The sequence below is a fragment of the Ostrea edulis genome, chromosome 7 (genome assembly GCF_947568905.1).
Source record: "Ostrea edulis chromosome 7, xbOstEdul1.1, whole genome shotgun sequence".
NCBI classification, from domain to species: domain Eukaryota; kingdom Metazoa; phylum Mollusca; class Bivalvia; order Ostreida; family Ostreidae; genus Ostrea; species Ostrea edulis.
Genome location: NC_079170.1, coordinates 28493618 through 28509273, shown reverse-complemented (window position 1 = coordinate 28509273; position 15656 = coordinate 28493618). Strand labels below are relative to the sequence as shown.

At 35.8% G+C, this 15656-nt stretch overlaps 1 protein-coding gene and 1 long non-coding RNA gene across 2 annotated transcripts in view; one reads left to right on the top strand and one right to left on the bottom strand.

Annotated features, from left to right (window-relative positions):
- Positions 1–3210: 3210 nt before the first annotated feature.
- Positions 3211–15656, bottom strand: part of LOC125655883 (uncharacterized) — an 87895-nt gene continuing 75449 nt past the window's right edge. The window contains exons 13-14 of the mRNA XM_056143892.1: positions 7060–7136; positions 3211–3829 (exon numbers count right to left, since the gene is read on the bottom strand). Coding sequence (XP_055999867.1) covers positions 3750–3829; positions 7060–7136 — 157 coding nt within the window. The 3' untranslated portion in view covers positions 3211–3749. The remainder of the gene's footprint in view (positions 3830–7059; positions 7137–15656) is intronic.
- LOC130047989 (uncharacterized) lies at positions 9674–10190 on the top strand. Its single transcript, XR_008796820.1, has 2 exons — positions 9674–9813; positions 9924–10190. It is a non-coding gene; the product is annotated as an uncharacterized LOC130047989 (long non-coding RNA).

The window sequence follows — 15656 nt, the reverse complement described above, 5'->3', positions numbered from 1 at the left end:
CCATGATTTGAACAAACTTGAATCTGCATTATGTCAGGAAGCTTTCATGTAAATCTCAGGTTTTCTGGCTTAGTGGTTCTTGAGAAGAAGATTTTTAAAGTTTTTCCCTATATATTTGTGTGTAAAACGCTGATCCCCCCCTTGGGGGCCCATCTTATCCCCGGGGGCCATGATTTGAACAAACTTGAATCTGCATTATGTCAGGAAGCTTTCATGTAAATCTCAGGTTTTCTGGCTTAGTGGTTCTTGAGAAGAAGATTTTTAAAGTTTTTCCCTATATATTTGTGTGTAAAACTTTGATCCCCCCCCTTCGGGCCCCATCTTATCCCCGGGGGCCATGATTTGAACAAACTTGAATCTGCACTATGTCAGAAAGTTTTCATGTAAAAATCAGCTTTTCTGGCTTAGTGGTTCTTGAGAAGAAGATTTTGAAAGATTTTTCCTATATATTTGTATGTAAAACTTTGATCCCCTATTGTGGCCCCATCCCACCCCAGGGGCCCATGATTTGAACAAACCTGAATCTGCATTATGTCAGGAAGCTTTCATGTAAATCTCAGCTTTTCTGGCTTAGTGGTTCTTGAGAAGAAGATTTTTAAAGTTTTTCCCTATATATTTGTATGTAAAACTTTGATCCCCCCTTATGGCCCCATCCTACCACCGGGGGCCATGATTTGAACAAACTTGAATCTGCAATATGTCAAGAAGCTTTCAGGCAAATTTCAGCTCTTCTGGCCCAGTGGTTCTTGAGAAGAAGATTTTTAAATGACCCCACCCTATTTTTGTGATTATCTCCCCTTTGAAAGGGACATGGCCCTTCATTTGAACAAACTTGAAAGCCCTTCACCCAAGGATGCTTTTGGCCAAGTTAGGTTGAAATTGGCCCAGTGGTTCTGGAGAAGAAGTCGAAAATGTGAAAAGTTTACAGACAGACGGACAGACGGACAGACAGACAGACGGACGCCGGACAAAATGTGATCAGAATAGCTCACTTGAACCTTCGGTTCAGGTGAGCTAAAAACTGACTATACGCAGAACAAGCTCTTGCGTATCGAATCAGTTGAGAGAGATAAACACCATATGCAGGTGATAATGGAATATTGCTACATAAATATGGGAAGTTGACGATGGGGAAGCTGAAATCATCCCGTTTGTTGTCATACAGTTGAGTCGTTAGTTTTCCGTTAATGTGTACTTTCAATAAAATATCTAAGTATGAATCAGAAGTGGACGACTCTGTGGTGTATTTTATTTCGAGCTCACAGGGATATATCGAATCGACATATGAATGAAAGTTATTGTTAATAGACAAAACGTCGTCGATATATCTAAATGTCGAATTGAAGGCCACAGCAAGAGATTTCTTCTTCTCGCGTATAAGTTTTTAAATAAATTCTGCTTCATGTTAATAGAAAAATTAAAACCATATCGTAAACAAAAATAAGTTTATGTATGTTTTCACAACCATGTAACTTACAAATACATACCAGTGTCCCGGGTTCATGTTAAACACATAATGTCCGGCTTTTGAAAGAAGGCTTTTGAAAACAATTTCCCGCTATGCAGAAATATCATTGAAGCGTAGAAAAACAGTCACGTATATATCATGTACATAAAACTAGGAAGGCTACGACCTATGTTTCACCATGAATATTTCTAAGTCTTTTAATGGTGTTGTTAATTTTTCATATTTTGTTCCGTAATATGTTGGCCTTCACGGATTTCATCAGAGTATATAATTTACGGATGTTTATTTTTCAGCGTTTAGCATATGCAAATTGACTCCCTTTAGTGAGAAAGGGTGTTTATAAACCATTAATGTGTGACTTTGTGATTGCATTGTGATGTACATTTATTAATTGAAAACATGAATTTATATCCCATTTTCCTTTAAGATAGGTTTCAAATTAAATATTGATTATGAGTACTCTCAGTCCTTTGATGATTTTCCTTACTGGCTGCTGGTTAGTGGCATCTGCCTGGTACACATTCATTCATTCATACACATTATCTGACTGAGTATACATATATGAAAGTGTAAATGCATATATGCATCATGACATTCTAGTCATATGTATTATCAACACACATGCATGTATCGTCTCCAGAATATCATATAAAAGCCATTCAGAAAAACATTAGTCAACTATTAATTAAGATGTGCCATTGATATTACTTACATGTACCAACGCAGTGAGGTAGGATGAGGCAAATTAATGAAAGGGTGCCGTATCCAAATAACGGAGACGAAAATCCAGCACACATTTTGGCAGGTTTTCTTCCTAGTTCTTGTCTGAAGTGTTTGTAAACATGAGTTGCATGTTTTAAAATGTTATCTTTCAAGAGGTAAATAGAAGTGTGGCGTGTGCATTGAACATTGCAGCGAATGCGAGCACTTCCGGCATATTTCTTTCAACGATCAAATATAATTTTCCATTGTGTTAATTGATAATTGTATAAATAGAATGACAGAGTACAGGACTATTTCTATCTGATACGCTGAAAGAGTTTTAAAAAAGACATAAAAATTCAAAGCGCCGTTAAACGTCACAACTCCCTGGAAGCATACACTTTTAGTTTACCCACAGATAAACAGGAGTTTCGTGTGACGTACAGTCTAATGCTGCGTCGATTTTTTTATTTTGATGAATCCATTGTACGAAAGCCGGATAGTGGAAAAAAATCTAACTTCTTATAACGAGTTAGTATCTCATTTATAACGAGTTAATTATCTCGTTATAACGAGTTAGTATCTCGTCATAACGAGTTAATTATCTCGTTATAATTACTTAATGTTCTCGTTATAACGTTAGTACTTCGTTAGAATGAGTTAGTATCTCGTTATAATGAGGTAGTTTTCTCGATATAACGAGTTAATAATCTCGTTATAACGAGTTAGTTTTCTCGTTATAACGAATTAATTGTCTCGTTAAAACAAATTAGCTATCTCGGTATAGCGAGATGATAGCTAAATCGCTAAAATGATATATCTTACGGAAACGTTGTAAGACCTTCTCTTATTCCCGAAATCTAAGATTAGTTTGAAAACAAGTAGTAGCAATGATACATGTACTTAATCAAATAAACAAAATGTTTCTTAATATAGAGATTTCCAAGACTAAAAAAAACACCACACACATCAACTTCGTAAGTGTTTATACAAATGCAAATCTTATATAGTGTATATCTTATAAATCATCAGAGTATATCAATTTGCAGATGTTTGTAAGTTTATATACATGTATCTTACCGGTAATATTTGAATATGTTTTCGTTATATTTAACAACAGAAATAAATCCAAGCTAAAGTTTGCTTGGTCAGTCCGTATTTACATTTTAACTTATTGGTGGATTGACATTATGTACTGGCTCGTAGCCCTGTTCTTCGAAGTAAGGGAGAAGACAGTGTTATGAGAAGTTGACTTCACAGTTGTCTATAATACTTTACAAGCAAAAAAAAAAAAAAAATAGATAAATGAAACTCATAAAACTTTAATATCTAAATATACCCAACCTTCAAAATACCGAAGGGTGCAAGGAAAAGCGCACACACACACACACACACACACACACACACACACACACACACACACACACACACACACACACACACGACAAATTGTAAGTATCTTCTGATAGACCACATGACTATGAAGTGGCTTGGACTTCCTACGACTAGTTCTGAAATAAGGTGTTGACGTACACATCAGTGGGCGTTACCATCCGGGTGTTGTAGTAAGTCTGATTGACTAGTTCTGAAATGAGGTGTTGACGTACACATCAGTGGGCGTTACCATCCGGGTGTTGTAGTACGTCTGATCTCCCTGATCTGTGAAAACAATTTACATTTCATTGATATTAATTATTGCCAGAGCACAGAGCAAAGGAATTGTGAAGAATAGATTGTTTTTTTTTAAAAATACAATAACGTTTAAAATATCATACATCTGATGACTGACTTTGAAAGTAGTAGACATGAAATAGTAAACTAGAGCAGGGCACTAAATGAAATTAGATGGAACTAATATAATGAGACTTAACGAATTTCCGTACAAATTAGCAAAAACGAAAAGTACATTGTGTACAGTATTACAGGTGCAGGTATATGAATAGATGGAAAAATAGAAGAAAAAATATTTTATAATATTTAGAATTCTTGACGTTTTCATAAATCATGAATATTGGTGCATCATTTCGGTATACAACATGTGTTATATTTTTACTAATGATATATGATATTCAACTTCTTAATGTAAAACGTATACGGTACCAATTTTGATTCACCAGATGCAGATTTCGACAAATACAGTAATGTCTCTTTAGTGACGCTCAAGCCACAATTTTGGAAATTCGAAATAAATTTAAACTTGTAAGAGCTAATAGGAAAACTAGAGTGCCAAAAACTGAAGCCAAATTTGTCCAAGGATAGAGCTATGCATGAGGGAGATAATCCTTAATACATTAGTTTATACAATGTATGTGAAATAAGATAGCCCAGTAATTAGCACTGTAGTGACATAAACAATTTATAAATATACATGTACTTCAAAATTTACGACCTTGGTCGTTTTGGGATACATGCAATTAAAACACACTCTCGAAAGAAGTCAAGATAGATATATCATACAAACAGTACCGGCGGTATAGGTACCCCGTGTTGAGAAATGATGTTTTTTCCCGCTTATATTTTGCGTAATTCACTTTATTGCAACTACATGTATATCAACCTGAAGATATAATCCAAAAATGAATGTACGTACAAAATAAAAAGCGTGACTATGAAATACATTTAGATTGCACCATATTTGTATATTTTTGATGCAGATAAAACTGTTATACATAACATTTAAAGAATTCATTATTTGTGGGAAAGAAATGTATGCAAAACATTACACATTTAGGGTATATTAGAGACAAATGATATAACTTAAGTTTCAAATTTGGCAAAAGGATTATATACATTTATTGACAATGTCGTTCATAAATAGAGGCTTAAAATAGTCAGAAATACTATTCAAATCAGTTTGACATTCGGAAAATGTAGCATAGTTTTATAAGTAAAGGGAGGGCGTCAAAAATTCTTGTCAAATAAAAGAATATAATATCAAGAAGCTTTCATGTAAATTTAAACTTTTCTGACCAAGTGGTTCTTGAGAAGAAGATTTTTAAAGATTTTGCCTATAATATATATTCCTATGAAAAACTTTGATCCCCTATTGTGGCCCCACCCTACGCCTGTGGAACATAATTTAGCAATCTTGAATCTGCACTTTGTCAGAGAGCTGCCATGAAAATTTGAACTTTCCTGGCCTAGTGGCTCTTGAGATAATTTTTTTTACCGATATGTTTGTAAGTAAAAGTTTGATACCCCATTCTGGCGTCACCCTACCCCTGGAGGCCATGATTTTAACAGAATTGAATCTACACTATGTCAAGAAGCTTTCATATAAATTTAAACTTTTCTGGCCCAGTGGTTCTTTAGGAGATTTTAAAAGATTTTCCTTATATATTTGTATGTAAAACTTTGATCCCCTATTGTGACCCCACCCTACCCCCGGGACCATGATTTTTAACAAACTTAAATCTGCATTATGTCAGAATGCTTTCATATACTTGTAAACTTTCCTGACCCGGTGGTTCTTTAGAAGAAGAGTTTAAAATATTTCCATATATACTACCATGTAAAACTTTAATCCCTTACTGTGGCCCCACCCTACCCCCTTAGGGGCCACGATCTTTAACAAACCTGAATTTGTACTCTGTCTGGAAGCTTTCGTGTAAATTTGAGCTTTCCTGGTCTAGTAGTTCTTAAGAAGAAGAGTTTTAAAGATTTTCCATATATTTTACCATGTAAAACTTTTATCCCCTACTGTGGTCCCACCCTACCCTGTGGACAATGATCTTAACACACTTAAATCTGCACTATGTCAGGAAACTGGCATGTACATTTGAGCTTTCCTTGCCCAGTGGTTCTTGAGAATAAGATTTTTAAAGATTTTCCCTATAGACCTGTATATAAAACTTTGATCCGCTATTGTGGCCTCACCCTACCCTCGGGGGTATAACGACCATAGAATTGCCTAAATGCTGACTTCAATCGAGACTGTTGAAACCCCTTTACCATCAACTTGTTTATCAATAGCTTGCCTAGATTTAAAAAATGACCATACGCAGAACAAGCTCTTGCTTATGGGATCAGTGGAGAGACATAAACACCATAATTATGCAGGTGATAATGGAATATTGCTACATAAATATGGGAAGTTGACCATGGAGAAGCTGAAATCATCCCGTTTGTCATACAGTTGAGTTGTCAGTTTGCCGTTAATGTCTACTTTTAATAAAATATCTACGTATGAATATGGTAGAGAACGAATTAAAATGAAAAGGGGGCTCATCAACTTTAATTGACTTCAAGACGCCTAGAATCCACATACGTTCATAAAGGAAGACCTCGAAACTTAAATTAGGACTAAATATCAACAAACAAGGGACAAAACAAACATGCATGTATTTCAATTTGCTTCAAAGAGTTTGATTCTCTTATTTAAAATTATCCTCGGGAAACCTGGGATTTATCCTTCACTTTGGGTAACCCCATACGTAACACATACCGAGATTAATGAAGAACAGGATAAACATAATCAAATTTTATGACGTCATAGTAGTCTTTGTGATATGCATCATCATTTCTTAAATTGTAATCCCGTGGGGATCCGATTTAGAATAGGTTCCCAGTACCCATTGCTTGTCGTAAGAGGCAACTAAATGGGGCGGTCCTTCGGATGAGACTGTGAAAACCGAGGCTCCCTGTCACAGCAGATGTGGCACGATGAACTTCCCTCTCTACTCAAGGGCCGTAAGCGCCAAGGATAGGCCTAGATATTGCAGCCCTTCACCGGTAATGGTGACGTTTCAATATGAGTGAAATATTCTCGAGTGGGACGTAAAACAACAATCAATCAATTAATCTTAAATTGTAGTTGTCTTTAATACCCCCACAACATTAAGCGGTGGTTAGAAAGTAACACAAGAATATCTAAATATAATTGGACTTACCTTTCTTTTTAGAAACAGTTGAATTTTCTTTGTATTCATTGCCAGCATTGGATCCTTGTATGTTCTCATAGGTTCGCCTAGAAAATGTTGTTATACGAATGTTCAAGTGTTTCAAGCGACCAAATGGCAAAATTAAGGATCAGTACTAACATTTCCTTCACTGATTGATTTCACAGGTAGTTCTATCATTTGTTATGGACCCTTCATTTGGTCAAATCATTTATGTTCAGGGCCAACACTCACTACCTGGTATAAGCAACCAGTATGTTTCATGTGATATTTCAATGTCTCTCCATTACAAATTTATGACCTAATTAAAGTATCTCTTTCAATTATTATAGGTAAAATATACCAGCAAGTTTGATCTTAACCAAATTATTTGCCCATGCAGATCATTGCATACGGTTCGAGCATAGCAATATCTGTGATATGAAAATTATTTTTCACTTCATTACTTTGATTCAGGGTATCAACGCCCATTTTCCTTAGTATGAAAGGTAAAGATAACGAATAGTAATCAGTATCATAATTCCTATAAGGAACACAAAATAGATAGCTGGGCAAACACAGACCCCTGGATCTGGAGGTGGGATCAGTTCCCTAGGAGGAGTAAGTATCCCTTGTTGACCGGTCACACCCGCTGTGAGCCCAATATTTTGATCAGGTAAACGGAGTTATCCGTAGTTCAAATCAGTGTGAACTTCTGATATCCCTTCATTATAAAGTTGCAAACAGAATAAATATTTCGCTTATATTTACTAGTGTCCTTATCCTTGGTCAAAATTAAAAATGTGGAAACAACATTTACATTATCATTGTTTCCCCTCACCAGAAGATGATACACACTGATTTGGGTTATTATTAAACATGTAGATAGATTTTGAGCAATGGAAAACTCTGATGGATGACAATGGATCGCAAAAGAGGTCTAGTGGAGAGAGAGAGAGAGAGAGAGAGAGAGAGAGAGAGAGAGAGAGAGAGAGAGCGTCTAGTTATCTTACGTTTTACTTTCTTCTTTTCCTGTATTGAAAAAATAATTAGATTTTAACACTTGTTATGAAAATTAGTGTAATGAAATGTAAGTTTTCAAATCCAAGTAAGACCGAAACACAACCTTTAATGGAGAGATCCTGGTATTGATTTCCAGCTTCTCTCTCTTTTAATTCTTCATACACAATTCTGAAGTATATAAATATTCCATTTCATCAGCAAAATTCAATAGTTTGTATTTCATTAAAACAAATTACCAAAGGCCCATAAGCAAAGATTTGGTCTGGTTAAGTTACCATACATAAATTACAGGATTTTGTCCTGTCAAAATCTTACAATAGTACTGCAGTTGGCTTGAAAACCATTTGTCATATTTGCATTCTGCATTTTACTAGATTATAAAACAAAGCAAAGCTATATAATAGATCTTGACCTCAGTTTACAAACCATGGGTGATGGGTTGAAGCTAATTTAACTATAAATACTAGTTAATTATTTTTACTAATCTAATTCCTATTTTCCGTTATTGATTTGATTATGAAATAGTTATTTGGAAGCAATTCTGAAGTAAATCTGGTTCGCTACAAAGGAAGAGTACATGTTTTAAATGTGAAGTGTCGTTAGAATTTGTAAACAGAAATATGATTTGTTTGTGTTGTTGCCCGCCCAATACGCAATTTCCGAGTTGTAGAATAGATCTTTGTCTTTGTGGAACTCTTACGCACAGTGAGACGCAAAACATACTTTCAACCACACGCGATGGGTACAAATTTTTATCACTGCCTTCATTTATTGACTAAAGGCCGATTATCAGACATCATGCAAACACCAAAAGTGCAAGTACACATAATATTGTACGTTCATGATAAAATAGCTCAAACAAAAATCGTAACCGAGAGGCTTTGAGTTCGAGACCCGCTCTTGGCTTGACCTCATCAAACTTTCGACGCATAGGTAGTGGTTACTTTTTCGCCAAACACCGGCATTTAGAAGTGAGAATCACGGGTCTTTCGGAAATAACCATAAAATCGGAGATCCCAAGTCTCTGCAGGGGTATGTGAAAGAACTTTTACTACTCTGGCCCTGGCTGCTAAGCATAGGTACTTCACCTATAACTGGTGATGTTTAGGTATGAGAGAAAAATTCTCGACGAAATGTAAAACCAAACAAACAATCAACAATCAGTACACATTTCTACCACAACATACTGCTGTTGCCAATGTGTATCCAAGCGAGATTAGTCGTTTGATTTGTTTTAGAGTTTGATGCCCATTTGATAATATTTCAGTCACTAAAGACGTCACCACCGTCTGGCGAAATGCCACACATCTTGACCTATGTTAGCCACTCTGGATCATTTTAGCAGTGGGGGTTCTTTATCGTACCAACGCTTAGCATGACAGGAAATCTCGGCTTTTAAGGACCTGCGACTGTCACTTAAAATGTCAACTGCAAGCGCTTGGCAAAGAAGAAGCAAATACACGTTTTAATCAAACATATCTGCGGCGGACTACATCCGGACTGTTTGTGATACAGGAAGCGACCACTTTATCAACTAATCTGTCGTAGCAGTCTCACTTCGTTGTTTATAATTTTTTTCTATTACTTCCTGTTGATAATTTTTCACTCATATTAGCAATACAAAATAGAGAGTTGGACAAAAACGGACCCCTGGATATACCAGCGGTGGGATAAGGTACCTAGGAGGAGTAAGCATCTCCTGTCGGCCGGTCACATCCTCCACGAATGCTATATCTTGATCAGGTAAGCGTGTAGGTGACGTATGACAAATTTATACCTATGCTTAGCACTCAGGGCTGTAGCATTTAGGGTTCTTTAACGTCATACTCAAAAGATCCGTGATTTATTTTTAGGTGCCATGCATTTAGCGAAGGAGCATTTACTACATTTACCTAGGTTTGACGTAGCCTTGGCACGAGCGGAACTCACTGACGACCTCCCGTTCACGAAGCGAATGCTCTACCATTGAGCTACGGGGACCAGTACTGCGCTTAGTCACTAACCATCTAAATTGTGTCAATTGAGTAAATAGTTCTGGCTTTGTATGGACTAAATGAATAATAGTTGAAACCAGGTTTCGTAAAAAATCTGCTTTGAGTATAATAAATGGAAAGTCCTCCTGATCAGTTCAAAACTAAACCCGGTTCAGTGGAACGTATTAGTATTTATCTTCTAGTAACAATGATATATTAATTGACTGAATTCATGTTCAAAGTTAAGAATAAATTCTCAAAGCATTACGTCACCACCCCCTCCAATACTTGTATTTACCTTTCTCCCTGTACATGTTGCTCTGAAAAATACAAATAAGAATTAAATGAAAAAGCAGCAAGTGTGTATAAAATAATTTGCTCCTGAATTCGATCATATGCTGATACGTCGAAAAATGACTTTCAATCACTTTGGTTATTATCAAGTTTACTAGGATACTTGTGTATCACCGTCACATTTCGTTCTACAGCGGCATATTATTTAAAATATCCACATACATATGATAAAAATGTAAACTTTGGTTATTGCGCAAATTATAATTTTCGTCAGAAACGCCACAGGTCTGGACTACTTCCAGATACATTTTTCATTCGGCAAACTTTGGCAGATTCCGGTACTCTACATCTGGAATCGACCGATGTGATCTGAGTGATACATTTATAACATAAAATCTCAGGTTCGTCAGCACTGGTAATAGAAATAGCATACTAATACTGTCATTTAATATAACTCCATACTTGCGTTGCTATCTGATAAAAGTTTCAAATCGCACAATGAACTAGATGAATGATTCAATGATTCAGAGTTATTGCTCTTGGATTCAAAATTTTGAAACATACTATTGATTATCTATATATAACTTAGACTTTTGAAATATTTTACTTTTAAAAAGATTTTTTTTTTACAATAACCAATGGGAAAAACTCCAACAAAGTCTATGGTAATATCATGCATAAATCTAAATAAATGATTGGTTTTGCAAACTCCTATGACGTTAATTTACAGGAGGGTGGAACTACTTTAAAACAACATAAACCATACCACACATACTAGATATGAAGCTTGGTGCTCTACCAGCTGAACTGCTGGATTTTGGCATCGGCAGTCGAACCAGTCTAACCTCTTCAATTGTCTTATTATACTCAGATATTTTCAATTGTCGAATTCAGCAGGGTTTTATTCAACACCAAAGAAGAAAAATGTGAAGATTTAACTGAGACACAGATTGACAAACATAAGGTGGACAATATTTTTTATCAGAAAACCTGACTTCAAAATATTCGAATTAGGTGAAGTAAATTCTATTTAGTAGATCAGATGTAGTGTTGAGTCCTATGATCAGCTTTGCTGTCGTCACATGGTAATCGTTGAAATGTTTTCCACGAGTAAACATTATCAGAGTAGACACTACCCGAATAAAGTATCTGTTCATCCGAAAATATAATTCCTACGCGAACAAAAAAACAACAACAAAGAACTGAAACATATCTACATTTAGAAGTTTTTTCTATCTCTATTTTCTACCCATGTTTAATTATTATTCCTGATGACTGGACAGGTAACTTAAACATTATCTTATTCACAAGAATAACATTTAATGTTGGGCTGGACAGGCAGTTCCGTTCGTGGAAGTTTTCAATATGTTACAATCACTTACCTGCCAAAGAAATTTGAGATTCATCTTTAGACATGTCAGCTGCTTTTACATTTTCATCTCTATAAAAAAAGGTAATAGAAATGGCTGAATTTGCATGTTACTATCGCTTTCAGTGGAGATTGGCTACCATTTGTACATTACAGTACATTAAATCAATAGTTTAAGTATTAATTTTGCATATGGACAGCATATTCATCCCCCAAAAGAAGTCCATTTTCGTTTGTGCAGAAATGAAGATGCATTACAAAGTGTACATATCACTAAGTATGTTGTATTTAGGCTTATATAAATGTATATAGAAATTATGTCGTGAACCTGGTCACACTCTTATCATTCCACATCATTGCTAAAAATAATGACGGAAATATACCTCATATTTCATTTCAGTAGCTATGTACTCTAAGCACTCCGAATACTTTTTTTTAGGTTGCTTGTTGCTTTACGCCCCATTTAGGTTGCTTGTTGCTTTACGCCCCATTCACATTTTATCTACGGATAGCACCAGTTGCAGGGGAAGTGTCACAAGTTTTAAACTATACATGACGCCTAAAGCAGAAGCCGAGGCAGAAAAAGCCCTCTACATTGCACCCATGCCTTCCGTAGCAATATCCGAATGATCCTTCACTTCTAATTACGGATTCTACAGTCAAAGGAATAATCACAAATTATGTTAAACGTTGACGTTTCACGCAGCCACAGGGATGCAGAATGAACCTCATGCCCTCACGGCGAGAACAAGTATCGATACCATCCACTAAACTACCGTACGGAAGCTCAAGTGGCTCATTTCACATTCGAAATAAAAGACTCAATATCGAATGTGCAAGTACCATCTGACCTTTCGTACTACCGCGACTTGTAAACATCGGGGAATTCACTACTATTAGAGTACATACTCTAGCCTATGATTGGTATTCAGTTCCTGAACAGTTGAAGCAAATATACCTGCAATTTGTTACTACTGCACAGTACCTCTTTATCAGCTGAAAATTTAAACTAGATGAATTTACATGGCACAAATGCCCCCGCCTGCATTAAAGTCAAATGTAGGAAATCCATTTAAGTATAACATTGAATGTGATATTCAGATTGTATGTTACATGCACTTAGTACAATGAAGAACTCAAGAACAATCCTTAATATGTTTAACAGTCATAAAATAAATACATATTTTATAAAAGGGGCACAACTCCATCAAACATCAACAAACTGGGCTAAACTCAACCTTGATATGTAAATCATCATTATACATCTGCATACAAATATTCAGTTCAATATCTCAAGGCGTTTAGAAAACAAGCCCGTAAAACTGGTTCTAACATTATTTTTTTCTATGTAAAGGGGGACAACTCCATAAAAAAATAAACGAACCGGAACGAAACTGAAATCAAACTGTAACTCATGGGATATACACCTGCAAACATATCTCAAGGCGTTTGGAAACAACTTCCGGAAAACTGTTTATCACATTAATTTTTTTATGTTAAAGGGACACAGCTACATCAAAAATCAACGGACTGGACCAAACTAAAATTCGATCTGAAATTCATCAATATACACCTGCATACAAAAAAATCAATTGAATATCTCAAGGCGTTTAGAAATAAAGTCAGGAAAATTGGGTGTCGCGTAAGGATAGACGTACGAAAGGACGGATAAGGGTAAAGCTGTATGCCACGACTACCCTTTAGCTGGGGCATAAAGGCTTACTGTTGATAGCTATGCATTTCTGTACACGGTCATTGTAAGACAAAAAAGTTATAAAGAAGGAAAACGTGAAAATAACGATCAACAATCAGTTTCTTAAACCCTGTAAATTATGAATCGAGGGCAGGGTAAACACAAACTCATGGAAACACCATGGGTGAGATCAGGAACCTAGGGGGAAGTGATCACCCCTGTTGACAAGACACACGTCATGAGCCCATTGACACGTGCATTATTTGTTATGATGCCATTCTAAAAAGCTCATAGTTATTGGTCACCTTATTTATGGTATACATGTTTAAATCGGACATTTCGTATTTGCATCCATCTTTCGACACATGGATTATTATTATATATTATCATTATATATCTCAACTGATTCGGTATGCAAGAGCTTGTTCTGCGTATAGTCAGTTTTTAAATCGAGGCAAGCTACTGACAAACAAGTTGATGGTACAGGGGTTTCAACAGTCTCGATTGAAGTCAGCATTTCGCAAATTCTATGGTCGTTATAACGATCTAGTTCGTCAATACAACCGCGCATTGGGTCAAATACTGTCTGACGTGGTTTCATACCGATTGTTAAGCCGTTCTTGGCACACTGATTTTGAATGCGGATAACTCCCTTTACCTGATAAGGGTATAGAGCTCCCGGCGGGTGTGACCGGTCAACAGGGAATGCTTACTCCTCGTAGGCACCTGATCCCACCTCTGGTGTGTCCAGGGGTCCGTGTTTGCCCAACTATCTATTTTGTATTGCTTATAGGAGTTATGAGATTGATCACTGTTCGTTATCTTCACCTTGCATTAAAGAATACTCGTTTAATATTCAGTTGTGATAATGAGCATTACAAAGACGATGCGGTTACAAGATTTGTCATCTAAAACAAAAACATGTTCCTCATGTAACCTATCTAATTTTTTGATGACTTCTGGTTACTTAAATGCAGAAGGATAGATGGTACGTACTTTGTTTCAATGTGTCTAATACAAGATTTTAATATTCCTCTTATTCTTTTAATCCATTCTGACAAGTTCTTTTTTACATTTAGCCAATCGTCTGGCATACAGGAGTAATGAGATTGATCACTGTTCCTGATATTCACCTGGTCATATATTAATTGAAAATTGTTGTGCTAAATGGATATTTAAAGGATTGTAACAGGTATTCAGGAGTAAATTAAAAATAGGTTTTGAAAATAATACATTTACAATATCATTTTCAAGACCTCTGAAATAGTCGCGTTTTCTTTGCTACTGAATTTTTGGAAAAATTGAACGCATACTAGAAATGAATTTAAAACTGTTATCCAAAGTGGATACAGAAAATGATTGCAATATATAATGTTAGTGGAACTTACATGCGCTCTATCCCCATTTCTACAAAATAAAAAAGAAAACGATTATATATGGCACTAATGAAACATGCGTAAAATATGTCAATAACTCACGTGGTCCTATAATATAGTGATATCAATAAAGCTTATGTTATTAACTCGTGTTCAGATATAATGATTTTATTGATATATAGGACAAATTCCCTTACAAAAGGCTCTAAATGTCAGTGTTAATGTGTAGGCCATAGCAGAGGGAAATTGTCTACGCCAAAGAGACGTCAAGATGTATGTTACTTATATACTAATCTAAAACTAAAACTTCATAGTTATTTCGGATTTCAAACATTTCGGTTGAGCATCACTGAAGAGACATTATTTGTCGAAATGCGCATCTGGTGCATCAAAATTGGTACCGTATAAGTTTTACATTATGACCCCTGGGTCGAGGCCTCTGCTGGTGGACTGTTAGTCCCCGAGGGTCTCTACAGCCCAGTAGCTAAGTACTTCGTTACTAGCTTGAAAATACGGATGTATATTTAATTGCTGTTATAAGATTTAGAAATTCATTTCAAAATTAAGGATTATCTCCCTCATGCATAGCTCTTATCCTTGGACGAATTTGGCTCCACTTGTTTGGCACGCTGTTTTTGGCTATATTTAGATCTAAAACTTCATAGTTATTTCGGATTTCGAAGATTTCGGTTGAGCATCACTGAAGAGACATTATTTGTCGAAATGCGCATCTGGTGCATCAAAATTGGTACCGTATAAGTTTTACATAGTAGGCATTGGTAAACAACAGTAAAAATCCCGAATGAATGTCCCCAAGTTGATATTGAGGTACACACCATCAAATGCCCACCCGAAGTCCATTATTATTTGTAAACAGAAGT